This window comes from Giraffa tippelskirchi, chromosome 2 (assembly GCF_054371585.1).
Source record: "Giraffa tippelskirchi isolate mGirTip1 chromosome 2, T2T-mGirTip1v1.2.pri, whole genome shotgun sequence".
Classification (NCBI taxonomy): Eukaryota; Metazoa; Chordata; class Mammalia; order Artiodactyla; family Giraffidae; genus Giraffa; species Giraffa tippelskirchi.
The window spans coordinates 106,467,017-106,493,140 of record NC_137276.1 but is presented as its reverse complement, the minus strand read 5'-3'; the positions used below and the strand labels follow the sequence as shown (position 1 = coordinate 106,493,140).

The window sequence follows — 26,124 nt, the reverse complement described above, 5'->3', positions numbered from 1 at the left end:
ACCTCAGAGCAGTAAACAGGAACCCAGGGAGTGAAGACCCTCAAGGAGAAGGGGGTGGTGAGTACCACGAGGGACTGTGCTTCTCCTCCACAGTGCTGGCATGGTTTCCGATTGGCACGGAACAACAGTGACCCCCGTCTAGGTTCATGTCGCATTTTAGAGGCTCAGCCCACTCCCATAATGTACAGCTGTTTAGTCAACCTTACTTCTCAGAGATTTCGAATAAACAATAGTGTTTTGAGATTGTGAAGTATGCAAAGTGGTGGAATAGAGGGAGGTGAGGTATGATAAGAAACAAACATCTGGTTCTTGTCCCTGGTTCCTAACACAGAGCTCCTAAACCCCTTAGAATTATCTTGGGTGACAGGAGCATCGCTTATTCTAATGAGGTGGCCCTAGACAGATTCAGAATGGGGCTGGTCACCAGAAAAACCAAGCCTTTGATTGGAAGCTTGGAACTTTCAACCCAGCTTCCCCCTTCTCTCCAGCTTCTGGGGGCTAGGGGAGGGGCTGGAGATTGAATTAAAAATTGATTATGCTTTCATGGGATAATTGATTGTGTGTGTGTGGGTGTGGGTGTGTGTGTTAATAGCTCAGTCATGTCCAACTCTTTGTGACCCCACGGACTGTAGCCCTCCAGGCTCCTCTGTCCATGGAATTCTTCAGGCAGGAATACTGGAGTGGGTTGCCATTCCCTTCTCAAGGGGATCTTCCCAATGCTGTGACTGAACCCAGGTCTCCCTCATTGCAAGCAGACTCTTTACCATCCGAGCCACCAGGGAAGCTGGATAATTGATTATACCTTCATAAAAACCCTTAATGACCGGGCTCAAAGATAGCCAGCCTGGTGAACAACACCACATGCCAAAAGGGTGGTCCTGCCCTCACCACTCCTCCAGCAGAAGCACTTGTGACCTGCCCACATCACACCCTACGCATATCTTTCATTTGCAACCTTTCATTACAACCTTTCATTTGCAACCTTTCATTGCAACCTTGCAATCTTTCATATCCAACACCAGTAAACTGGTGTGTGTGTGTGTGTGTGTGTGCTCACTGTCTTGTCCCTTTCTTTGTGACCCCATGGACTGTACCCTGCTAGGCTCCTCTGCCTATAGGATTCTCCAGGCAAGAATACTGGAGTGGGTTGCCATTCCCTTCTCCAGGGGATCTTCCTGACCCTGGGATGGAAGCCCCGTGGCTTTTGCGGCTCCTGCACTGGCAGGCGGATTCCTTACCACTGAGCCACCTGGGAAGCCCCACTAATAAACTGGTAAAGGTAAGCAAATCCTTTATAGCAAACCGGTAAAGCAGAGTGTGCTCCTGAGTTCTGTGAGCTGTTCCAGCTGAGTATGGAACCCAAGGAGTGGGTGGTGGGAACTGTGATTTATAGCTGGTCACTCAGCAGTACAGGAGTCTCAGACACGGAGCTGCCATCCATAGAGGTGGGTCTTGTGAGCTGAGCCCTGAGCTGTGGGTCTGTGCAAACTCCAGGCAGTTAGTGTCAGAAGGGGAATGAATTGTTGGACACCCAGTTGGAGTCTGGAGGAGTCTAGTGGGGTTGCTTGTGTTAGAAAACACCCCAGCAGGAGGTACTGGCTTTGACCCTGTCCTAGAAATATTGATAAAATGCCTAAAGTAAAACCAAGAAACCACCTGTCACCGTGTGCAGCATGTCCACAGCAGGCTCTTCCAGAACTCTGACCTGCTTTTTTATGATGATCTCAAACGTCTTGTAATTCACAAACCCTGGCAACTCTCTGCCACGATACCGATTTTCAAATTGCTTGATTTCTTTATGTATGGCTTCATAACCTACAGAAGGAAAGGACAGCTCTGAATTATTTTGCAGAAATAACCTTGCTGGTTTGGCTGAATCCAGTAGCATTCTGAACTTCCTAAAAATACAGAGGAGCAAGAAAAAAAATCAAATCTGATTTCAAATTGAAAAAGATTCAAGGATTGCAATAAAGAAACAGATGTTGAGATAACTGTCCTTAGTCATCTCAAGATGGCATGTGTAAGCCAGGGAAGGACATCGAAAAAAAGCAAATGTAGAAACTTACTAAGACAGAGTTTTAAAAGATTTTGGCTGCACCCCAAAGCATGTGGGATCTTAGTTCCTTGACCAGAAATTGAACCAGGGCCTCCTGCATTGGAAGGTGGAGTCTTAACCACTGGACCACTGGGGAAGTCCCAAGACATATTCTGGAAAAGGTAACTCGAGTAGGAAATTTGGTAAATCAAATTTGATTTTGTAAAGAAAATTGTATCATAGAATACTATGACCTGCAGACACTTTAAAAAATAGAAACGGGGACTTTCCTGGTGGTCCAGTGGTTAGGACTCTGTGGGCACAGTGCAGGGGGTGAGGGTTTGATCCCTAGTCGGGGAACTAGGATCCCACATGCGACTCGAGGTGGACCCACAAAAAAAAAAATAAAGAAATGACCATAATGCCAGCTGGAATCAGTGACTCAGCATATATTCCCAGGTTGCAGCAGGAGGAAAACGTATTTATAAACCAGAGGGATAATATAGTTGGATTATTAATGTGATACGGTATCACTGTTTAGCACGTAAAGCACTTAATTTTTTCTCTATATTCTTTGAATTCTTTTTACTCTAAACAAACCAGGGTGTGAAGAACCTCCTCCATGGGGTGGGGGGGATGATTCAGAAGAACTAAGTTTCCTTCTTTTTTAAGAACTAACCAAGGATGGTAGCCTGGTTGCCCTCTCTTGGTCAGGAGATACTTTCTCAAAGGCATTTTAAAAAATTAAGATTTAATTGACATAACATAAATTCACCATTATCAAAGTATATGTTTAGTATATTCACAAAGTGGTGCAAATATCATCACTATCTAATTCTCAAGCATTTCCACCACCCCAGGGAACCCTGTTTCCATCAGCACTCACTCCCATCCCCTCCACCCAGCCCCTGAAACCACTAATCCACTTGCTATTTCTATGGATTTGCCTGTTTTGAACATTTCATGTAAATGGAATTGTACATCCTGTGGCCTTTTGTGTCTCACTTCTTCCACTTAGCATAAGGGCCACTCTAGTACGTGTGAGATGGGATCTCGTTGGGGATTGAACTTGCATTTCTGATGGCTAACAATATTGCGCATCTTATCATGTGCTTATTAGCCATGTTGTGTGTGCATGCTCAGTTGTGTCTGACTCTTTGCCACCCCATGGACTGTAGCCCCTGAGGCTCCTCTCTCCATGGGATTTCCCAGGCAAGAATACTGGAGTGGGTTCCCATTTCCTCTGACACGGGATCTTCCCAACCCAGGGAGGAAACTCATGTCTCCTGCATTGGCAGATGTATTCTTTACCACTGAGCCACTGGGAAGACAATCTTATTAGCCATATCCGTATCTTTTTTCTTTTTTTTTGAGGGATGTCTGCTCCAATCCTTTGTCCATCTTTAAAATGAATTATTTCTCATTTTGTTGTTGAGCTGTAAGAGTTCTTTACATATCGTAGATACTAGTGAGTGAGTACCAAGTCGCTTCAGTTGTGTCCAGCTCTTTGTGACTCTATGGACTGTATGTAGCCCAACAGGCTCCTCTGTCCAGGGGATTTTCCAGGCAAGAATACTGGAGTGGGTTGCCATTTCCTTCTCCAGGGGATCTTCCTGACCCAGGGATCAAACCCACAACTCTTAGTTTTCTTGTCTTGCCAGGCAGGTTCTCTACCACTAGCACCACCTGGGAAGTGAAGTCCTGTAAAGACTAGACCCTTATCATATACATGATTTTCAAATATTTTCTCCAATTCCGTGGAATGTCTCTCCACTTTCTTGATCGTGTTCCTGGATAGTGTTCTCTGATATGCACGCAAGTTTTAAATTTTGATGAAATCCAACATATTATTTTTTTCCTTGCGTTGCTTCTGCTTCAGGTGTCCTATCTAAAGAGACCACTACCTAATCCCAAGGTCACAAAGTTTTAAACCTATGCTTTCTTCTAAGAGTTTTATAGTTTTGGCTTGTATGCTTTGGTTTTTGATCCATTTTGAGTTTATTTTTGTATAGGAGGTGCATTGGGGGTCCAAATTAATTCTTACATTTGGGCACCCAGTGATATGGAACTGATCATTTGTTGGGAGAAATTTATCATTTAAAAAAATGAGCCATTTTTCTCACAGGCTGTCTGCCATAAGCACTTTTGCCATAAAAACCTGGCCAGGCAACGCCACAAGAGAGCTTCCGGAAGCCAAAGACTGTTGTTTTCTTTGAAAGGGGTTAGCACGGTGCTCCCCGTCCCCGACATAAGAACACACTGCATGGCAGGTGGACAACTTCTGCTTGCGGACTTAGCTTCTATAAGCAGCACAAAGGGGGACAGAAAATGAGGTGGTTGCATGGCATTACAGACTCAATGGACATGAGTTGCGCAAACTCTGGGAGATCGTGAAGGACAGAGGAGCCTGGTGTACTGCAGTCCACAGGATCACAGAGAGTCGGACACGACCAACAAACTGAGCAATAGCAACAAGTGCCACAAAGACTGTGGACACGTGCCAAGTGACCACCCCAGGAATGAGTGTCCTGGACTATGGTCCCCAAGGTTCACATCCTACCCCGCCCTCTGTGCCCTCTTCCAGGGAATAAAGGTGCAGCCTCTGAATTATGTGGAAACTCCCTTGATTTATCTTTCCACGTTCATTACTCAAAGCCAAGGAGGACTGTTAATCTGAACCTCTGCTCAGTTTAAATAAATCATGAAACCACCACCATCCCCCACTGCCCCCCTCCACCATCAGATTGTTGGAATAAAAACAAATTTAAATTTCCCTCAGCTGCTGCAGTTTTCTCATTGGTCAATATATGATTTAGTTTAGGCTTCTTAAAATAGTAAAAAAATAAATTTCAGATCACATTTTCTACTTTTCTTAGACTCTTGAGGATTTGATGAGGCAAGATGGTACCCAAGATGCTGTTCTATTTTCTTTTCACCACTGCAACTATAAGGGCTTCCCAGGTAGCACAGTGGTAAAGAATCTACCTGCCAACCTGGAGACATGGGTTTGATCCCTGTGTTGGGAGGTTCCCCTGGAAGAGGAAATAGCAACCCATTCCATTAGTCTTGCCTGGGAAATCCCATGGACAGAAGAGCCTGGTAGACTACAATCTGTGGGTTTGCAAAGAATCAGATGACTGAGCAACTAAACAGTGACTATAAGATCCATTACAGGACAAGTCAGGTTTCAAGGCCGCGGTGGATTAACCAGGATGGAACCTGGATTATTTCAGGGGCAGCACCATTGGGAATGCAAAGGGCATGGCACACATGGTAGGTTCACCAGCTCACTGTTGAGGGAAAACTGATTCTTCTAAGAGTCATGATTGACATGGGCCATTGAATCTGCATCTTCTCTCTAGGTGTCCTCTGAGATCAGTACCTGATGTTTGCTGGCCAGAGTTCAGGGACTTGAAACAGCATGTGTGGCTTTCACGCTACCAAGTCCTTACTCAGGCCGTCCTTGATCATCGTCATCACCCACCTTCCCCAGCCTTGGACTCAGCTCAACTTGACATGTTTACCGTGGTGCCTCAGACTCACCTTTTTGGAAATTTTTCTCAACCACAGCACTCCATTTGCAGAACTCGGCTCGTACTTTGGTAAACAGTCGGGAGTCATGCTGCCCCACAAATTCCTCCCCTTCTATTGCTGAGATGATGTCTTTATTAAATGTATCAATTTTCTGCCAAGAAGAAAAAAAGAATCAGCAGAGATATTCTAAACAGAGTGAGGTAGTTTGGCGGTCGTGTGCATGCAGAGAGTGGATGAGTCCCTCCTTGGTGTCTCTCAGGCCAGGTGGGAGGACAGGAGAGAAGAAGCTTGGGCAGCAGACAACCCCAAACTCCCCTCACTGCCTGGGAGGTCCCCAGTGAAGGAAGGCACTTGAGGAAGAGCCAATAGCACACGTGGGGTGGTCCACCACTCCCTGCCTGCTGTCCTCTAACCTGGGCCTGTTTTGGTGCTAAGTGGGCAGAATGAGTTCGGATCAGCTTTAGGGAAGTGAAGACAGATGAGCGTGGCGCCCATAATCCCTGTGGACAATGATGCATGACTCCCCAGCTTGATGCCACTGGCGGTGGCGCCTCTGATAGAGGTTTCTCACCTCTATCAGAGAGAACATTTTCTCACTTTCTTCTTCTGGGATGTCCTTGCCGTACTTCTGTAACTCCTCTGTTATTCTCTGGTGAGTCTCCTTTATTTGATTTTCCAACAGGGGCAGAGTTTTCTGAGGAAAACAACGGAAAGATGTAAATATGAAGAGGGAATGAGCTGCAGTTGGCAACAGAGAAGGGCTAGGGTTAGGCCAGTGCTTGTAAGGAGCTCATTTTTAATTAGGCCAGGTGGGTAGTTTATCAGCATCCCACTCAACATGTGGTCCTCTGACAGGCAATAGCCACACCCCCTGGGAGTATCCCAGGCCACATCCACACCCCCTGAATCTGAGCCCACATCTTAACAAGGAGATCGATGTGTGTCAATGTGGTTTAGCTTTGCACTTGCAAGACTCTGTTCACCTCTGCGTGCCCTTACACAAATGTGCATGATGAGTTCATTGGTCAGTCTTTCTGCCAGGCAGGGGACAGTGGCCCTCCCTTCCTCCAGAAGGTCCCTGTAAGAGAAGACAACGTTCATGTCCACCTGGGTCTAGCCAGAAAATGCAGGTTGGCTCTCTGTTGCTGGGGAAAGCAAAAGTAAGTGCAGTTACTTCCCACTGGATGGAACGTCCTGCAATTGGATCACACAGAATTATGACTGAATTTTAGTAATGTTGGGTATTTCGAAAATGGTATAGAATGATCCCTGCCAGCTGATATATTAAATGTGTCTCCTGACACTTGACTATGAATGGTCTTTATAAAAATACACATATCACCTAGAAACATGTTTCCATAACACGCACATACCCTTCTGTATACACAGTGCATATTGGTATTGCACTTCATGAAAATATATTGACAGATATTTACACAGGTGCATGGATGAAGTCTGAACTGGGGGACCCACCCTTCTCCAAGATGAGAACTTAAACCATGAGCTGCTTGGGGAAGGAGACCGAGCCCTCCTCTCACTCTTTCCAAATATGTGTTTGTAGAGTGAGTTACTACACAGTTTTCCACATTTTAAAGGACTTTTCAGGATGAAGGGCAGCTAGGAAACATGAGTTCACACACATCTTTGCAAGAGTACATTCAAACTTAAGTTTCAGCTTCTGTACCTGTCGAATTTTTTAATTGTGGGAAAACATACATAACATAAAATTCACCACTTTAATAATTTGTAAGCGCACATGTGTGAGCTAAGTTGCTTCAGTTATATCTGACTCTTTGTGACCCCATGGAAGGTAGCCCAACCAGGCTTCTCTGTCCATGGGATTCTCCAGGTGGGAATACTAGAGTGGGTTGTCATGCCCTCCTCCAGGGGATCTTCCTGACCCAGGGATCAAACCTGCATCTCCTGCATTGGCAGGTGAGTTCTTTACCACGGGTGCCACTTGGGAAGCATATAAGCACACATTCAGTGGTATTAAATACAATTACATTGGTGTGTGACCATCACCACCATCTACCTCCAGAAATAGCTCATCTTCCCCACCTGAAACTCTGTCCCCATTAAGCATCTCCCCATCCCTTCCCCCAGGTCCTGTCTCTTCACGAATTTGACCCCTTTAGGGACCTTGTATAAGAGGAATCATACAGTGTTTGTCTTTTCATGACTGGCTTACTGCACTGAGCACAGTGCCCTCAAGGTACAGCCGTGTTATAGCAGGTGCTAGAATTTTCTTCCTTTCTAAGGCCAAATACTATTCCACTGTGTGGATGGAATTTTTTTTATCCATTTTGGATAAACACTGTGTTTATCTATCAATGGTCACTCAGGTTGCTTCCATGTTTTTTTTAGCTATTGTGAATAATGCTGCTATGAACACAGGACTACAAGTATCTCTTCTGAATTATGTGTCTCTGCAGGCTTCTGGGAACATCAAATATGATAATGTTTACAAAGGACACGTGTCTTCTCCCACATACACATGTGCACACACAAGGGATCTCAGTGAATGTGTCACTTTTTTTCTCAACATCTTATAAGAATTTTTGTATTGGCATCTCCTTGGCACAGCACTATAACGGTTGCCAGCACTGTGATCTCTTAGTCTCGTTTGTCCATACAAATCCCATGATTTTCAACATGTACATTCCACAATCTTCACAAGTAAAAACAAATCTGTGCTGAGCACGCTTTAGGGGACATTACTGAACACATCTCTGATTACTTGCCTGTGTGGAATTCCTAGAAATGGAATTCAACCTTAAGGACACCTGTGTGACCTCAGCACATGCTATTGGCAGTGCAGATGCAAGACCACACCCCTCCTTTCCCAGCAACTCTACACCTTCTCATTATTTCAAAATAACCAATTTATCAGTATCATCCTTTTTTAAAAAAATTTCATTTTTGGCATGAGGGTTAGAAAGGCCTTTATCCTGGGATTATTAATTCTCTACCTATATTTTCTTCTGAGAAGTGGTACTTTCTTTGTATTTAATTTTAAACTTTCACTGATATTTATTTTTGTATCTCATGTTAAGTAAGGACAAATTTAATTTTTCCCAACTATTAAATAATTATCTCAGTGCCACTGATTGATAAGGAAACTGACAAAGCCAGGAATTTGAAGTGCCACATTTATACAGACCAAATGTATGTATTTGAGTCTATTTCTGGGTTTTCCATTTTGTTTCCTTCCACTGATTGATAAGGAAACTGACAAAGCCCAGGAATTTGAAGTGCCACACTTATACAGACCAAATGTATGTATTTGAGTCTATTTCTGGGTTTTCCATTTTGTTTCCTTCCTGTTATACTTACGTTTATATTCTGTTTCCAGAACTATACTAAGTTATTGCAAAAAGTCTCCACCTTCTTCTGAAATTTTAGATTTATTCTTTGCTTACTTTGTGAATTCCTCCTATACTCTTCCAGGCAGATCCCCCATGGTCATAGTCAAGGAACAGACACACACGGATACTCTCAACATCTGACCTTGGTCAGCATGCATTTCTCCCGCGAGGAAGTTCAGTTCAGTTCAGTTCAGTCGACTGAGCGACTGAACTGAACTGAACAAGAAGTCTGGGCAGAGGCTGCTCACCTGTGTACCCAAACTCCTTCCTGTGAGGAAGGAGGTCCTTAATTTTGGTTCTCCCTGGGAAAGCTTCATGCACATACCTGAAATGTGCGTGATCCTCGAAGAATGCCTGCTCTCTCTGCAGGGCCTTGGCCAGGCTCAGCCGATGTTGGATGTCCTGCTGGCCGCGGCACTTGACGATCATGTAGCCCTTCTTCAGGTGGAAGACCAGGTTTCTCACCACGTCCACAACCTTGTCTTCTGTGCCTTTGTCCACTAGATCGGGCTTTGTCAAGATTCCTGCGACCCAGAGACTCTGGTTACAGAATGTTCACATCTTCGCAGGGTGAGAAGTAAGGTCAGCTTCCCTACTGAGGAGCGATATCCCCTGGCCCCGGGCTTCTTCCCAAGCTGCTTGGGGCGGACAATGCAGCTTGCCTAGTGACAGTACGAGGCTCAGCCCCATCTGCCCCTTAAGTTCACTTCACCCAGATCTCAGCTCTCACGCCAGAGAGATAGCAGCGTGTAATGGCCTGTTATGTTCCTCCTGTCCAGCAAAGGAGTTCACTCTCATGCAATGGGTCTCAAACTTCCCTGTGCATCTGAGCCACCTTAAGGCCCTGCTCCAGAGATTCTGATTCAGGAGATTTGGTGGGATCAAGGGACTTGCATTTCTAAAAATTCTTCAGTTAATCCTGGTGCAGGTGGGGGCTGGCTCACACTTGGGAAAATAAGGGTCTGACCTTAACAAGGGTCAGCAAGGTCATTTGTGGGACTCACTGCAAAATGAAAATGCAGAACGCCTGTTTAAACAAGTATTACAAGATGGTAGCATCAGAACATTGCACTGAGCATGGACTCATCTGCGTGTGAGGCCCCATGCAGTTGTCCAGCCCAGGATTAATTCTGAGGTTTACTGTGCCTACTTGTAGCTGCAGCCCTGGCTGAGAGATCCTCATCCCAGGCAGGACAAGCAAAGAATGAGAACCTGCAGCTAAGGATGGTGGAGCAGAATGTGGAAGGGACTGACAGCATCATTGGTATACAGGTGAGCAGCCTCTGCCCAGACTTCTTGTTCAGTTCGGTTCAGTCACTCAGTCGTGTCCGACTCTTTGCGAACCCATGAATCGCAGCACGCCAGGCTTCCCTGTCCATCAACTCCCAGAGTCTACCCAAACCCATGTCCATCAAGTCAGTGATGCCATCCAGCCATCTCATCCTCTGACGTCCCCTTCTCCTCCTGCCCCCAATTCTTCCCAGCATCAGGGTCCTTTCCAATGAGTCAACTCTTTGCATGAGGTGGCCAAAGTATTGGAGTTTCAGCTTCAACATCAGTCCTTCCAATGAACACCCAGTACTGATCTCCTTTGGAGGGACTGGTTGGATCTTCTTGCAGTCCAAGGGACTCTCAAGAGTCTTCTTCAACACCACAGTCCAAAAGCATCAATTCTTCGGCCCTCACCTTTCTTCACCGTCCAACTCTCACATCCATACATGACTATTGGAAAAACCACAGCCTTGACTAGACAGACTTTTGTTGACAAAGTAATGTCTCTGCTTTTAAATATGCTATCTAAGTTGGCCATAACCTTCCTTCCAAGGAGTAAGCGTCTTTTAATTTCATGGCTGCAATCACCATCAGCAGTGATTTTGGAGCCCAAAAAAAAAAAGTCTGACACTGTTTCCACTGTTTCCCCATCTATTTCCCATGAAGTCATGGGACCAGATGCTATGATCTTAGTTTTCTGAACGTTGAGCTTTAAGCCAACTTTTTCACTCTCCTCTTTCACTTTCATCAAGAGGCTCTTTAGTTCTTCTTCACTTTCTGCCATAAGGGTGGTGTCATCCGCATATCTGAGGTTATTGATATTTCTCCCGGCAATCTTGAGTCCAGCTTGTGTTTCTTCCAGCCCAGCGTTTCTCATGATGTACTCTGCATATAAGTTAAATAAGCAGAGTGACAATATACAGCCTTGATATACTCCTTTTCCTATTTGGAACCGGTCTGTTGTTCCATGTCCAGTTCTAACTGTTGCTTCCTGACCTGCATACAGGTTTCTCAAGAGACAGGTCAGATGGTCTGATATTCCCGTCTCTTTCAGAATTTTCCAGTTTATTGTGGTCCACACAGTCAAAGGCTTTGGCATAGTCAATAAAGCAGAAATAGCTGTTTTTCTGGAACTCTCTTGCTTTTTCAATGATCCAGCGGATGTTGGTAATTTGATCTCTGGTTCCTCTGCCTTTTCTAAAACCAGTTTGAACATCTGGAAGTTCACGGTTCATGTATTGCTGAAGCCTGGCTTGGAGAATTTTGAGCATTACTTTACTAGCGTGTGAGATGAGTGCAATTGTGCGGTAGTTTGAGCATTCTTTGGCATTGCTTTTCTTGGAATTGGAATGAAAACTGACCTTTTCCAGTCCTGTGGCCACTGCTGAATTTTGCAGATTTGCTGGCATATTGAGTGCAGCACTTTCACAGCATCATCTTTCAGGATTTGAAATAGCTCAACTGGAATTCCTTCACCTCCACTAGCTTTGTTCGTAGTGATGCTTTCTAAGGCCCACTTGACTTCACATTCCAGGATGTCTGGCTCTAGGTGAGTGATCACACCATTGTGATTATCTGGGTTGTGAAAATCTTTTTTGTACAGTTCTTCTGTGTATTCTTATCACCTCTTCTTAATATCTTCTGCTTCTGTTAGGTCCATACCATTTCTGTCCTTTATCGAGTCCATCTTTGCATGAAATGTTCCCTTGGTATCTCTAATTTTCTTGAAGAGATCTCTAGTCTTTCCCATTCTGTTGTTTTCCTCTATTTCTTTGCATTGATTGCTGAAGAAGGCTTTCTTATCTCTCCTTGCTATTCTTTGGAACTCTGCATTCAAATGGGAATATCTTTCCTTTTCTCCTTTGCTTTTGGCTTCTCTTCTTTTCACTGCTATTTGTAAGGCCTTCTCAGACAGCCATTTTGCTTTTTTGCATTTCTTTTCCATGGGGATGGTCTTGATCCCTGTCTCCTGTACAATGTCACGAACCTCCGTCCATAGTTCATCAGGCACTCTATCAGATCTAGTCCCTTAAATCTATTTGTCACTTCCACTGTATAATCATAAGGTGTGAAAATAAATTGCTGTTTGTTTCAGCCACTGTCCTCAGGCTCTCTGCTATTTACAGCCAAAGGCATTTTTCAAACATAACATTTTAACCATTTTTAGATGCACATTTCAGGTGCATGAAACACTTTCACGTTGTTGGGCAACCTTGACCACTGCTGCTGCTGCTGCTGCTGCTAAGTCACTTCTGTCGTGTCCAACTCTGTGCGACCCCATAGACAGCAGCCCACCAGGCTCCGCTGTCCCTGGGATTCTCCAGGCAAGATCACTGGAGCGTGTTGCCATTTCCTTCTCCAATGCATGAAAGTGAAAAGTTAAAGTGAAGTCGCTCAGTCTCGTCCAACTCTTTGCGACCCCATGGACTGCAGCTCACCAGGCACCCGCATCCATGGGATTTTCCAGGCAAGAGTACTGGAGTGGGTTGCCATTGCCTTCTCCGACCTTGACCACTATTCATCTTCAAAACCTTTTCATCTTCCCCAGCTGAGACTCTGTAACTGCCAAATACTAACTCCTATTTCTCCCTTCCCCCACTTGACTTCCTATCTGTGAACCTGACCATGCTAGGTCCCTCATATGAATGAGATCATGCAGTATTTGTCCTTTGGCACTGGCTTATGTCATTGAGCACAATGTCTTCAAGGTTCATCCTCATTGTAGCAGGTGTCAGAATGTCCCTTCTTTTTAAGGTTGGATACTATCCCACTGTGGGCTTCCCTGGTAGCTCAGCTGGTAAAGAATCTGCCTGCAATGCAGGAGACTCTGGTTTGATTCCTTGGTTGGGAAGATCACCTGGCAAAGGGATAGGTTACCCACTCCAGTATTATTGGGATTCCCTGGTGGCGCAGATGGTAAAAAATCCGCCTGCAATATGGGATACCTGGGTTCGACCTGGGTTGGGAAGATTCCCCTGGAGGAGGGCATGGCAACACACTCCAGTATTCTTGCCTGGAGAATCCCCATGGACAGAGGAGCCTGGTGGGCTACAGCCCATGGGGTCGCAAAGAGTCGGACACGACTGAGTGACTAAGCACAGCATAGAACAGAACTATCCCATTGTATGGATACCTCACATCCTGTGTATCCCCTCATCTTTCTGGGACACGTGGGTCATTCTACATAAAATGCACTGTCAACTGATATAACTGCTGTCAACTGATACAACTGCTTTCAGATTTTGCCCCGCCCCTGAACCCACCATGCCTCTTATAAGCAGATAGACAAGGATTACGGGTCAACCCATGGCCAACAGGAGTCATCTTGTGGCCCAAGAGTCATCTGGCCTCAACGGTTCTTGAATGGTTCTCATCTGCTGGGTGTAGGCCCCCACTCATGTGTGCCAAGAAACACCCACTGGATTTAAGGGATGCTCTTCCACTGTCAAGCCACCTACCATTTTTAGATTCTTTGCTGGTGGCTCAGACAGTAAAGACTCGGCCTGCAATGCAGGAGATGCAGGACACACGGGTTCAATTCCTGGGTCAGGAAGATCCTCTGGAGAAGGGAATGGCATTCCACTCCAGTACTCTTGCCTGGGAAATCCCAAGGACATAGAAGCTAGGAGAGCTACAGTCCATGGGGCCACAAAAAGTCAGACATGACTGAGTGACTAACAATTTCACTCTCCTTACCTATGGTCCTATCTCCTTGGGGGTCCACCTCCTGAGCCATGCGCAGTGCCTCTGTGGTAGCGATGTCCACGTTAGCAGGGACCACCACCAAGTTGATGGTCTCCTGCCTAAGGATATACTTCCTGATGAGAGACTTGATCTGTAAGAAAATGACAGGGTATGAGAGTTGAGACAGGTCCTGACCTTGTACTTGCTTCAGGCCTTCCAAGTCCCAGAGGTGTTTCTTCCAAGAAGCAAACACAGAGAAATGAGCCCACAACACAAGTCAGAGAAACTACATTTTTCTGAGGGAACACTGTGAGGTTTTAACTCATGAATCATCTCCCAAGACCTCAAATCTGAAGGTCACAATGAAAAACAAGATGCCAAAAGAATTGCTTGACTATTCCCTAAATCTTTAATCCACAGGGTGAGATTCACTGATACAGGAATATCATTATATTTGTTCCTAATGCTCTCTCTTCCCACATAAATCCTCTTCTTAAGGCATGCCAATTTAGATATGGCATAGAGTGTAACTATAGCCAAAAATGAGTCACTGCATAAAACACAAATAAAATGCTTTCCCAACTTTGCCTCTTCCCATAGAAGCTTCCATTCAACTTGGTAGAGTAATTTCGACCATTGCATGCTCCAAATTCCCCACCTCCCCATACCCACTCATCAAGCTTGGTCCTGGACTCACTGATGCTCTAATGCAGCCCCTCCCCCACAAGACCTGGGCCAGGATGGAGCCTGAAGTGTCACCTGATATTCAATGTCGGGTGGCTGGTTGCCCACAGCAACCCTGGTGATGCCGGGAAGGTCTATCAGGGTCAGGTCTGGGACGTGAGGGGAGGTGACCTCCAGACTAATCAGCTCATGACTGATCCCCATGCCTTCCCCAGCGATGGCAATCTGGGCTAGAGAAGAGGAAAAAGAAAAATGGAATAGAGCTTGGGATGGAATATCTCATTACAGTGAATCCTCTGAAGGCAACACCCACCTGCTGTGATTCAAGGGTAAGGCATATTTGGAGCAGATTCATTTCTCTGAAACAAAAAGGGACATCAAAGGATAATGCCGTATTTGCATTGCCAGTGGCCAGAATAGTCTGCAGAGAGAACTAGTGAGGACACCTCTGTAGGTGACACTCATCTGAGCCAATTTTAACCTGGCAGAGCAGGTAAGTTCTTCTTGGTGCCACACCTAAATTCCTCCCATTGATATACTAGGAACTTAACAAAGAGGTAAAATGAAAACAAATAAAAATAAATGGTGACTCCTAAAACATGACCTGGAAAGTTATGGGTGGTGGTACATGCTTGTTTCAGGCAAGCTGAGCATTAGCTGTTGATATTCCATTAAGAGATTTAATTCTGTCCCTTCCTCCTTAATAATGAAAATTTCAAGATAAGAATTTATTTCATCAAATTGTTAGCTAATACCACTTGACCACTGTGTACATCCAGAATGTCCTTTTGGTATGCTTTATATCAGTCAAGAATGTAGAAGGAAATAATAGTAACAATGGTATATGTAGCAAAATCTGCTAATTCTCCACCCCCCCCAAATCCATTTCCCAGAGATGTGGTCATATAAAATTGTCTGGCCCATGGGATAGATGTGAAGATGGTATGTGCAAGTTCCAGAAAATATGCTTAAGATAGGGATATGTCCTTTGCCAACGACTAGCTGGCAGGAATGGGCACTTGACTAAATGATGAGGGGGCCTTCGAAGCGGAGGCCACACAGAGTGTAGGAATGAGACAGGAGTCTGAGTTCATAACCTTGGAACCCTTACATCAGCTCTGACAGAAATAAAACTGATGTTGTTTAAACCACTGTGCTAGTAACTTGCTTGCACAAATGGCTTCTATACTCCTTCCCATCTCCATGTAGATGCTGTTTTTTAGAAAGAATGCCACTTCTCCCATTGAGAGAGTTTGCTCCTTGAAATTGGGCTTGAGTGCATTAATTTCTTTGGGTTAACAGGATGTTACAAAATGTATTCCAGTAGACACTGAAAGATGCTTACACATCAGAGCTTCGAACTCAGGTCTCTTGGTACTTGGAACCCTTCTACCACCATGTTAAAAAACCCAGCCCAGTCACCTGCGGGTGACAGGCCACTGTCAGACAATGGGAAGGTCTGGTCAATCCAGTTGAGGATTGGGTTGGTACCTGAGGTCATCCTAGACTGTTGGTCCCAGCCAAGCCATACTAAAGGAAAAGAACTGCCAAGATGATCCTTTGAATCACAGGAAATAAACTGTTCCAAGCCATTAGGTTTTGAGATTGCTTTGTTACACACCAAGGACTAATTGATACACACTAATTATGCGTTTTCTGCAGGCAACCTAATCCCAACAAACACAGTGCTTCCACTTTTATAGAGTCAAATCCATTCTTTCCTACCGCTGGATATCAGTTCATACCATTTTTGCATCTTCCCCAAATGACTGGAACTTAATTATGTGACACACTAGGAAGAAATTAGAGTCAATAAGGGAAAAGTGCTTATTCATTTCACTCACACTCAGCAGCAACTAAGTGTATCACTACTTTGTCCCCATCTACATCAAACGTTAACTTTCTCTTTTCAGATGTTTCAAATTGATACAGTAATCTCTGTGGTGTGCATTTACTGAGACCTGCCATATATTATTCTAAGCTGGGATTATTCAAGCACATGCAGCCCATGCTTGGAAGAAAAAGACTTCCAGTTCTGAACAGGATTCAGTGATGTTCCAGTCAGCATTTTGGAAAGCTGGTTAACAGGTGAAAGTGTTCCCTGACTCCACACCCTGACATCATATCTGTGGGATGGGAAGGCCTTTGAATAAAGGACAAATACTTCATATTTGAAGACAGGCTTCAAAATTCACATTATGCTCAGATACATACTTACATACTAAGTAATAAATTACTGAGGTCAGATTCTGTCCAAAGCACTGGTCTTAATGAGAGTAAAAAAAGAGAAAATACAAGAGAGCTGGGGGCCTGATGGAGGGAAGGGAAGGTTCCTGAGGGACCAGAACAGGCCTAAAAGGGGAGAGTGGAACAGTGACAGGCAGACCCCATCTAGTTCACCTGGATGACCAGATATCCAAATAAGCAATGAAGCACAAACATGGGGCACTTACCTTGACTGATTTCCTTTTCCACCCGTGAAGCATCTGAAATCTCAATCTCTTTGTCCAGGAAGCTGACTCTGCCTTTCCACTCGCCTTCATTCCCAAGTTTTTTCAGCCTCAGCACGAGAGGACATCTTGTAACAATACCTAGGAAACCACGACTTATCAGGTCTATATTCAGCTGCTAACAGTCCTATATGGTGGTCTTAGACCAGTGGTTCTCAAATTTGTATATAATCATCTGGGAGGCTCCTAAAACTACAAACTCCCTATTCTCACCCTTTGACTTTCTGAGGCATGCTGTCTGGGGTGACTTACGGACGTGCATCTAGAATGTACATTTCAGATGGAATTTGACTTGAAATCCCCTACTTTAGATCTCTTGCTTCACCCCAGTGTTTTGCATCAGCCCAGGTGGTACACTGCAGTGGGAAACCCCAAACTTCTGCAAACATCCTCCACCATCCTCCAGAAGACGCAAGGAGAAGATAGTCATCTATAAGCAGAGGACACAGGCCTCAGGAAAAACCAACCCTGGTAATACTTTGATCTTGGGCTTCTAGCCTCCCCAATTTTCTTAAAAATTTTTTTATTTTAATTGAAGGCTAATTACTTTATAATATTATAGTGGTTTTTGCTGGAGAAGGCAATGGCACCCCACTCCAGTACTCTTGCCTGGAAAATCCCATGGACGGAGGAGCCTGGTAGGCTGCAGTCCATGGGGTCGCACAGAGTCGGACACGACTGAAGCGACTTAGCAGCAGCAGCAGCAGCAGTGGTTTTTGCCAAACATTGACATGAGTCAGCCATGGGTGTACATGTGGTCCCCATCCAGAATCCCCCTCCCACCTCCCTCCCCATTCCATCCCCCAGGGTCATCCCAGTGCATCAGCCCTGAACACCCTGTCTCATGCATCAAACCTGGACAGATGATCTGCTTCACATATGATAATATACACATTTCAACACTACCCTCTCAAATCATCCCACCCTTGCTTTCTCCCACAGAGTCCAAAAGACTGTTATTTACATCTGTGTCTCTTTTGCTGTCTTGCATACAGGGTCATAGTTACCATCTTTCTAAATTCCATATATATGCATTAATATAGTGTATTGATGTTTTTCTTTCTGACTTACTTCACTCTGTATAATAGGCTCCAGTTTCCTCCACCTCATTAGAACTGATTAAAATGCCTTCTTTTTAATGGCTGAATAATATTCCATTGTGTATATGTACCAGAGCTTTCTCATCCATTTGTCTGCCAATGGACGTCTAGGTTGCTTCCATGTCCTGGCTATTATAAACAGTGCTTCGATGAACATTGGGGTACACATGTCTCTTTCAATTCTGGTTTCCTCAGTGTGTATGCCCAGCAGTCGGACTGCTGGGTCGTATTAGCCTCCCAAATTTTGAGAAGTAAACTTCTATTGTTTAAGCCCAAGTCTGAGGTCCTCTGTTACTGCAGCCTGAACTAACCAACACAGAAGGCAAGTGCTTACCGCTGCCCCTGGGAAGGGCGACCCCCGACAGAGCTTCCAGCACAGAGCTCTTGCCTGAGCTCTGGTCCCCAATGACGGCGATGGCGGGCAGAGCCAGGTCCTGCTCCACGCCCAGGGCCCGCAGGGAGTCAATGAGGTCAATGCAAGGCCGCACCTTCTCCTCGTATTGGCTGTACAGGTTGCTCTTGGACTCCTGGAAGAGGCAGAATGGGAGATCTCTATCATAGCCTGCAGGTCACGTTCCATCAAAGATGGACAAGTTCAATCATCCTAATGTATACATGTGGTTAGAGCTCCCCAATCAAGACAGTGAGGGTAAAACAGAAATAAATATTTGAAGAAATAATAGCTAAAATGTCCTCAAACTTGGTGAAAACTATTAGCCCAAAGATCCCCAAAGATCAATGAACCCAGAGCAAAGGAAACATAAAGTAACTATATCAAGGCACACTATAGTCAAATTGGTCAAAATCAGTGATAATGACAGAATGCCAGCCAGAAAATGACACGTTATGTACAGAGGAACAAACATGAGATTTATAGCATATTTCTCAGTAGAAACTATGCAAATGAGGAGACAGTGTAGCAACTTTATTAAAGTACTGAGAAAAATCATCAACCTAAAATTTTCTACTCAGAAAAAAATATCTTTTAAAATAAAAAAGTGAGTAAGGACTTTTCTGGATGTACAAAAATGAATGAATTCATCACTAGCAGACCTGCATTACAGGAAATGTTTAGGATGCCCTTCAAGCCAAAGGAAAATGATAATGAATGGACATTTTAATCTACACCAAGGAATTTACATCAGAAATGGTGACTACTATACTTTTTTATTACTTAAATATCTTTAAAAGACATTGGCCACTTCAATAAGAATAACAATGTAATGTGGGGGCTTAAAATATTGATAAAATAAAAACTCATGACAAAAATGGCATGAAGGCTGGGAGGGGAGAAATGGACACATATTATCATAAGGTTCTTATATTATATATGAAATAATATATTAGTACTTGAAGGTAAACTTGATAAAGACATACTATACTTCCTAAAATAGTTTTACTCAATAAACCAACAAAGGAGATAAAATGAAATCATAAAAAACTTGGTTAACTCAAAAGAAAGCGGAAAAAGAGGAAATGAAGAATAGGGCAAATAGAAAAAAATAGCAAAATGATCTTTCCAAGTCCAATTATATTAACAATCACAGTAAATCTAAATAGTCTAAATACTCCTAGAATAGTCAAATGACTTTGAAAAAGAAAAGAGTTGGAGGGTTAACATGACCTGATTTCCATAATTATTATTAAAGCTGTGGTAAACAATTTTCTTTAGGATTGATTGGTTTGATCTCCTTGCAGTCCAAGGGACTCTCAAGAGTCTTCTCCAGCAACACACTTTGAAAGCATCAGTTCTTCACCTCCCTTTACCCTTCCTAAATTACTCTTGGCAATTCCTTCTCTCCTCTATCCTGTCCACTTGTCCTTGTATCCACACTAAGTTCAGGCTCTCTCCTCTATTGCAATAGTCTTGAATAAAATCTTCCCCACTATTTTTAAACAAGTGTCCTGTGTGAGTTTTCTCAATAATGACACTTAAGAAAGGTTTGGAGCTTGAATCCCCAGGGAAAGACTTGTGGTGGCTATGTACATACCTGGCTGTACCTTCATACTCATCAGTGGCCTATCTTAGCCCTCTTTATGCATTCTTTTTGTTTTCATTTCTTTATACCACCCATTCCCAAGAGTTTACAGAACATGAACAATAATTAGCCAAAATGCATGTGCCAACCACCTGGGTTAAGAAAACATATTCCCTGTACTTGAGACACTTTACCCACCCCTCCCCAGGTACCTTCCTCCTAAAACCCCTTTACCTCTAGAGGGTCCCTCTATTTCTAGGTTTATGATAACTATGTCCTTGCTCTTCATTCATTTTACCACCCACCCATCTTTCCCTAAAAAATACATGGCTTATGGTTGCCTGGATCTTTATATAAGTGGAATCATACAGTATATTTCTTCTGTGACCTGATTCTAGGGGATTCACCAGTCTATTTATTGTTATTTACTTTTTTTTTTTGGCCATGCCATGTGGCTTACAGGGGATCTTAGTTTCCCAACCACAGATTGAATCCAAGCTATGGCATTTAAAGTGTTGAGCCTGAACCATAGAGCCACCAGCCACACCATTGTTTTTTAGACCCAGCCATCATGATACCTGGAAGTCTAACTCATTACTTTTCACTGCTGTGTGGAATTCTGCTGCATACCACAACCTATGTATGCATTTCACTACTCATGGGCACTTGTGTTATTTCTAGTTTTGCTTATAAAAAAATGCCGTATAAATATGGCAAAATGCATCTCAAACTTCAGCACAAAGAAAAATCACCTAGAAGGCTTGTAGAAACACAGATGGTAGGCCCCACCCTTGAAATTTCTAGTTCACTAGGTCTGGGGAAGAGTGTATGAGGGTGATAGTTTGCATTTCAAACTTCCCCAGAGATATAGATGCTGCTTCTCTGGGGATCATACTCTGAGAACCAAGGTCAACACCTAGAAGTGGAATTTCTGGGTCATAAGATACACTTTGTTCAACCTGGCCAGAAAGGCCAAGCTACATTCACCTGATATGAAGAGTCAACTCACTGGAAGAGATTCCAATGCTGGGAAAGATTGAAGGCTAAAGGAGAAGAGCTTGGCAAAGGATGAGATGGTTAGATAGCATCATGGATTCAATGGACATGAATTTAACTCTGGGAAATGGAAGACAGAGGAGCCTGGCATGCTACAGTCCATGGGGTTTCAAAGGGTAGGACACAACTTAGCAACTGAATAACAACAACAACATTCAAACATGTGGGTGTGAGCATTATGAGTTCCTACTGCCCTATACCTTGCCAGTTACAGCCAGGCAAGAGATAACAATTATATCATGGTGCTGGAAAGATGGGTGAATTTCTTATTTTTCTGTGTCCTTTGGTGTAGTTTATAATATTGTTTAAAATATTGTTAACCACTGAACATGAAAATGGAGTCAATTGGAAAGAAGCTGAAGATCCATTACTTTAAAACATGTGACAGCAATAAACAGAGCTCTTTCTAAGTGCCCAGCCTCTACCTCCTCTCAACAGCTGCACAAAGTAAATACTCTTATTATTTTCATTTTAGAAATGGAAAACTAGGCTTCTAAAGGGAGGAGTAACCACCCAAGATCTTACAGCTGCAAGTGTCAGCAGTGGAATCAAATTTAGGTTGAACTGATTCCAGAAGCCAAGTTTGGTTCCCACCAAAAATATGTCTCATTCTTGGGAGAAAAGACACCACATGGCTTCACTGTTGAGGATATCACAATGACACGAGATTTGAGCTTGAGACTGAACCATGATGTGGGCACGTGATCTCACAGGGCTCCTTGGGCCCAGTGCCTGAGCCCAATTCTTACACCAGCCCATCGGCCTCTTGCCTGGATTTTCCAGACCAAAATTGCACCCCAACCAGGTGGCTGAGATGGTAAAGAATCCTCCTGCAATACAGGAGACCCTGGTTTGACTCCTTGGTTGGGAAGATCCCCTAGAGAAAGGAATGGCTACCCACTCCAGTATTCTTGCCTGGAGAATCCCATGGACAGAGGAGCCTGGCAGGTTACAGTCCATGGGGTCACAGACAGACATGACTGAGTGACTAACACTTTCACTTTCAGCATCAGCTAAGGCAAAACACTAATGGCATTTGGCTGTTAAGAAGGGCCCAAGCAGAATGAGTCACATCTTTGCATCCACATCCAGCCCCTGGAGAGATGAGGAAGCGAGCATCCCTGGTCAACAATGGCATCAATGGGCAGCCCACAAGTGAACACAGTTCATGTCCACATCAACTTACAGTTTCATGTTCCCCCACCATATCATCACTTCCATTTAGGTTGGATTCAGGTGAATCAGGTTCTTTGATATCCAAGTCAGAATGAACCATCTTCTTCCTTTATCAGTTCAGCACAAATCAAGCACATCAGGATTAACACAATTCAGGAGCTGGATACATTCAATCATGGAACCAAACCCACCACGAGACACTGGGACAGAGTGGGAGCTCAGAAAGAAATCTCAGGAGAACTGCAAGGAACCAAGTGTCAGATGAAGACAATGCTCCATCCCAGCTCAGTGGTCTTCAAAGACGTGCTTCTGGATGCCAAAAACTTTTTTAAAACTCTGTATTTCCCATCATGATTATAGGTTGAACATCAAAAATATTTTTCACCATAAATTTAAATAGCAACAAAGGATGAAATTTCTAATGCATTTTAAAATTTATGTTTAAAAATAAAATTACTGTAAGACTCTTTCCAATGTAGATGAGGAATTCTAAATATTTGATAACTTAATACCATATTAACATACATATATATATGTATGTTGCATAGCTTGCATGCTCTTAGTTACCTGAGCAGAGCTTGAACTCAGGTCCCAGCAGTGAAAGTGCTGAATCCTAACCATTGGACCACATGTTAAAAAATTATAAATTTTTTCTGGAACCATAAACTTCTAAGTATTAAAACTTATAATATGTAATAATCTTGAATAAAAGTAAATGAAAATATATTTCTCCTAGGACTTGAAATAAATGTTATAAAAAATACAAAGCACTTACTTCCAATATACCTTCCTTTCACTTGATAACGTAGTGCTGACTAGTTGGCAGAAATGCAGCGCTCTTCTCCGACACGGCCTTGGAATCAGGCAAAACATACAAATTAGACCAAAACCCGGTGAATACAATACATGACAGTGCTCATCACCACACATCCCATTGCTGAGAATGGTGAAGAGGCAGAGGGGATGTGCTTTGAAGGAAGTTCAGTTTCCTGAGTCCTTTTGTAACCTTAAATATTTAAATTCTAAAGTTGAAGGATAAAGCAGAGAGACTTGCTGTCAGTGTCCTGAATCAACACTTTTTCTTCTGATGCTCCTCTTGTTTTTTCTCTAGGGACCCTCCCCCAAGGCCTATGAGATTTTGGATCCAGATTGAAAGGGCAAGTTGAAAGGGCTAAAAAAAAAATAAAAGTGTGGGGGAGAGATGGATTCTGTTCATTGTACAGTGAAAGTTGATTTTGAAAGGTGATCAACTTTAAAGAATACTTATGGAATCTGGCAATTTATTTCCTACCCAACACCACCCACCCCCATGCCTTTGGAAAGATTTCGTGTGCCCAGGGGCTCCTAGGCCGGAGCTGGGGCCCCGGGTGAAAGACTACAACTTCAGCTGATCTTACTGTACCCAGTCATGTGGCATCATTGATCCCCAGGGCTAGCACTCGATGACCATGGGTGCTTTGGGAACAAAAAAGTCCCTCTCTTTGTTTCATAAAGTGACATTCCCTGAAAACCAAGTCTTGTGAATTTTGTCTGTACATCTTAAATATCTGTACCTATCTCAGATAGTCTTTGAAAATCAATTTGGATCTCTGGAGCAAGGCCATCTCAGTAATAAAAATCGGTGTTTTACTTACTGATCACATTCAGCATCTGGCTGCACTTGTCGAACTGAACTGCTCAAATAATTCAGTCCAGGTAATCCTTTAAGAACTTATATTTGCTTTTCTCATGGAAGTGTTTCACCTTCCAAAAACTCACTGACATTTAAATTGTTTATGATTGTAATAGGGAATAACAAATCTGACACCATATTAGATTTGTTTCTTTTACTTTTACCTTTATATTTTATTGTTAGGGGAGGAACACTGACTGAAACCGCCTACCCTGGCCAGGCACCACAGTAACCATTTGCATCAGTTCTTTTATGACAGGAGGTCTTGGTAAGGAACAGGGAACTAATAAGCCACCACCAACCAAAAGAGTTCGGGAAAAGTCAAAAGGAGACACCACATGTTCAACCACCTCCCAGAATCCTTCTCGCTGGCACCCATCTTGGCTGAACAAGGCATGCACCACCAGGAAGGACCCTGAGTCAGACTGATTGGCTAAAGACAACCCAAAAACTAATCCCATCACCATAAAACCCAAGACTGCGAGCCACTTGGCAGAGCTGTTTCCTGGGTTCTCTTACCTTCCTGCTCTCCACCCAGGCGCCCTTTCCCAATAAAATCTCTTGCTTTGTCAGCACACGTGTCTCCTTGGACAATCCGTTTCCGAGTGTTAGATAAGAGCTCAGTATCCGGCCCTGGAAGGGGTTCCCCTTCCTGCAACACTAGTGCTTTTGCCACAAGTTAATCATTAACGGGATGTTCCCTATAGCTTAGAGTAAACACAATGGCCCCCAACCCAGGATGTAAAACTAAAATACTTTTTCAGCTCACAAGAAGCATCCTTACCCAGCCGCCTGTGAATGACTACAATAAAGAAGAAATTAACACATCCCCTCCTACTTCCCTACTTCAAACAAAAACTTGATTTAAAATGACTTATTAGGCAACCCACTCCAGTGTTCTTGCCTGGAGAATCCCAGGGACAGAGGAGCCTGGTGGGCTGCTGCCTACGGGGTCGCACAGGGTCGGCCACGACTGAAGCGATTTAGCAGCAGCAGCAAGGGAAAAAGAACAGTAGGAAAAGTAAACAAAGGAATAAATGTAGAAAAAATAACAGGTTTAAAAAATTAAAAAAGAGAAAAGAAAAAAAAGAAAGAAAGAAAATTCCACAGAACTGCAAAAGCCCAGTGTAGGGGCAGAGGTTTATAGCAACTATAAAAAATGGGACTGAGAAAAAAAACAACAAGCTCAAAAGCTTAATTAGATTCCATAGTGCCAATAAAATCGACAACTACAATAGAGGGGGAAAAGGGAGGGGAAAAGAAAAAAATTCCGAAAGAATCTACAGAACAGGTCAAAACATAAGAATAATAAATGTTTTTCTGGAAAAAAAAATAAAAAATAAAATAAAATAAAATGACTTATTAATTCCGAGAATGCCACCCTCGGCTGCTCTGCGGGTTGCCGGTCTCAGCAATGCCTGGGCTTTCGGTCAGCCCCCAGGACTGTCCTACCTCGCTCCACCCGGAAAACTAACTGCGCCGGCCTCATACCATCGCATCCCGCTGCACAAGCTGCGGGAAGCAGCTCTCCCTCCCCTGGGTGACTTGTACTCCGCGCAGGGCACTTCTGCGCATGCCCCGTCTCTCCGGCCAGCCCCGGCTTTATATAGCGAAGCTCCTGCAGGCTAAACCTGTTCGCCGAGACTCTCGGCTCCAACATTGCTCTTTTCAGCGAGATTGGGGAAGATCCCCGGGTCCTTGCGCTTCCAAGGATACCTCCCCGCCCCCAGCGTTGACTTGTTTGGCTTGCACTCCTTAGCTCCCTCGGTGACCTCTTTACATGCTCTGCTCCACCTTCCTATTTCTTCAGGCAGAAAAGTCGCCAGTGCTTGGAGACGGGAGGGGCGTCCTGCTGCTTTTGATGCTTCACTCAAGAGCCTCAGCAGCGTGTCGGTAGGAAAGCAGAATCAAGTATGCTGTGAACCCAGCTAGCATTGCATTATCATCATCATGTCATCATCACTATTGCGTGCTAAATCGCTTCAGTCGTGTCCGACTCTTTGCGACCCCATGGACTGCAGCCCACCAGGCTCCTCTGTTCATGGGATTCTCCA

The 26,124-nt window shown here is 43.9% G+C and overlaps 1 protein-coding gene across 4 annotated transcripts in view; it reads right to left on the bottom strand.

Annotated features, from left to right (window-relative positions):
- MX1 (MX dynamin like GTPase 1) overlaps positions 1-26,124 on the bottom strand; it is a 35,970-nt gene that overhangs the window by 6,598 nt on the left and 3,248 nt on the right. Inside the window, exons 1-12 of one of the 4 annotated variants that reach the window (XM_081574168.1) lie at positions 25,523-25,644; positions 23,174-23,251; positions 22,409-22,505; positions 18,522-18,714; positions 17,031-17,168; positions 14,653-14,807; positions 13,906-14,044; positions 9,263-9,461; positions 6,569-6,647; positions 6,141-6,263; positions 5,579-5,720; positions 1,657-1,815 (exon numbers count right to left, since the gene is read on the bottom strand). In XM_081574168.1, coding sequence (XP_081430294.1) covers positions 1,657-1,815; positions 5,579-5,720; positions 6,141-6,263; positions 6,569-6,647; positions 9,263-9,461; positions 13,906-14,044; positions 14,653-14,807; positions 17,031-17,168; positions 18,522-18,714; positions 22,409-22,505; positions 23,174-23,251; positions 25,523-25,569 — 1,549 coding nt within the window. In that variant the 5' untranslated portion in view covers positions 25,570-25,644. Of the gene's footprint in view, positions 1-1,656; positions 1,816-5,578; positions 5,721-6,140; positions 6,264-6,568; positions 6,648-9,262; positions 9,462-13,905; positions 14,045-14,652; positions 14,808-17,030; positions 17,169-18,521; positions 18,715-22,408; positions 22,506-23,173; positions 23,252-25,522; positions 25,645-26,124 lie in introns of those variants that run through there. The other 3 variants (XM_081574169.1, XM_081574171.1, XM_081574170.1) reach the window with 3 other exon arrangements.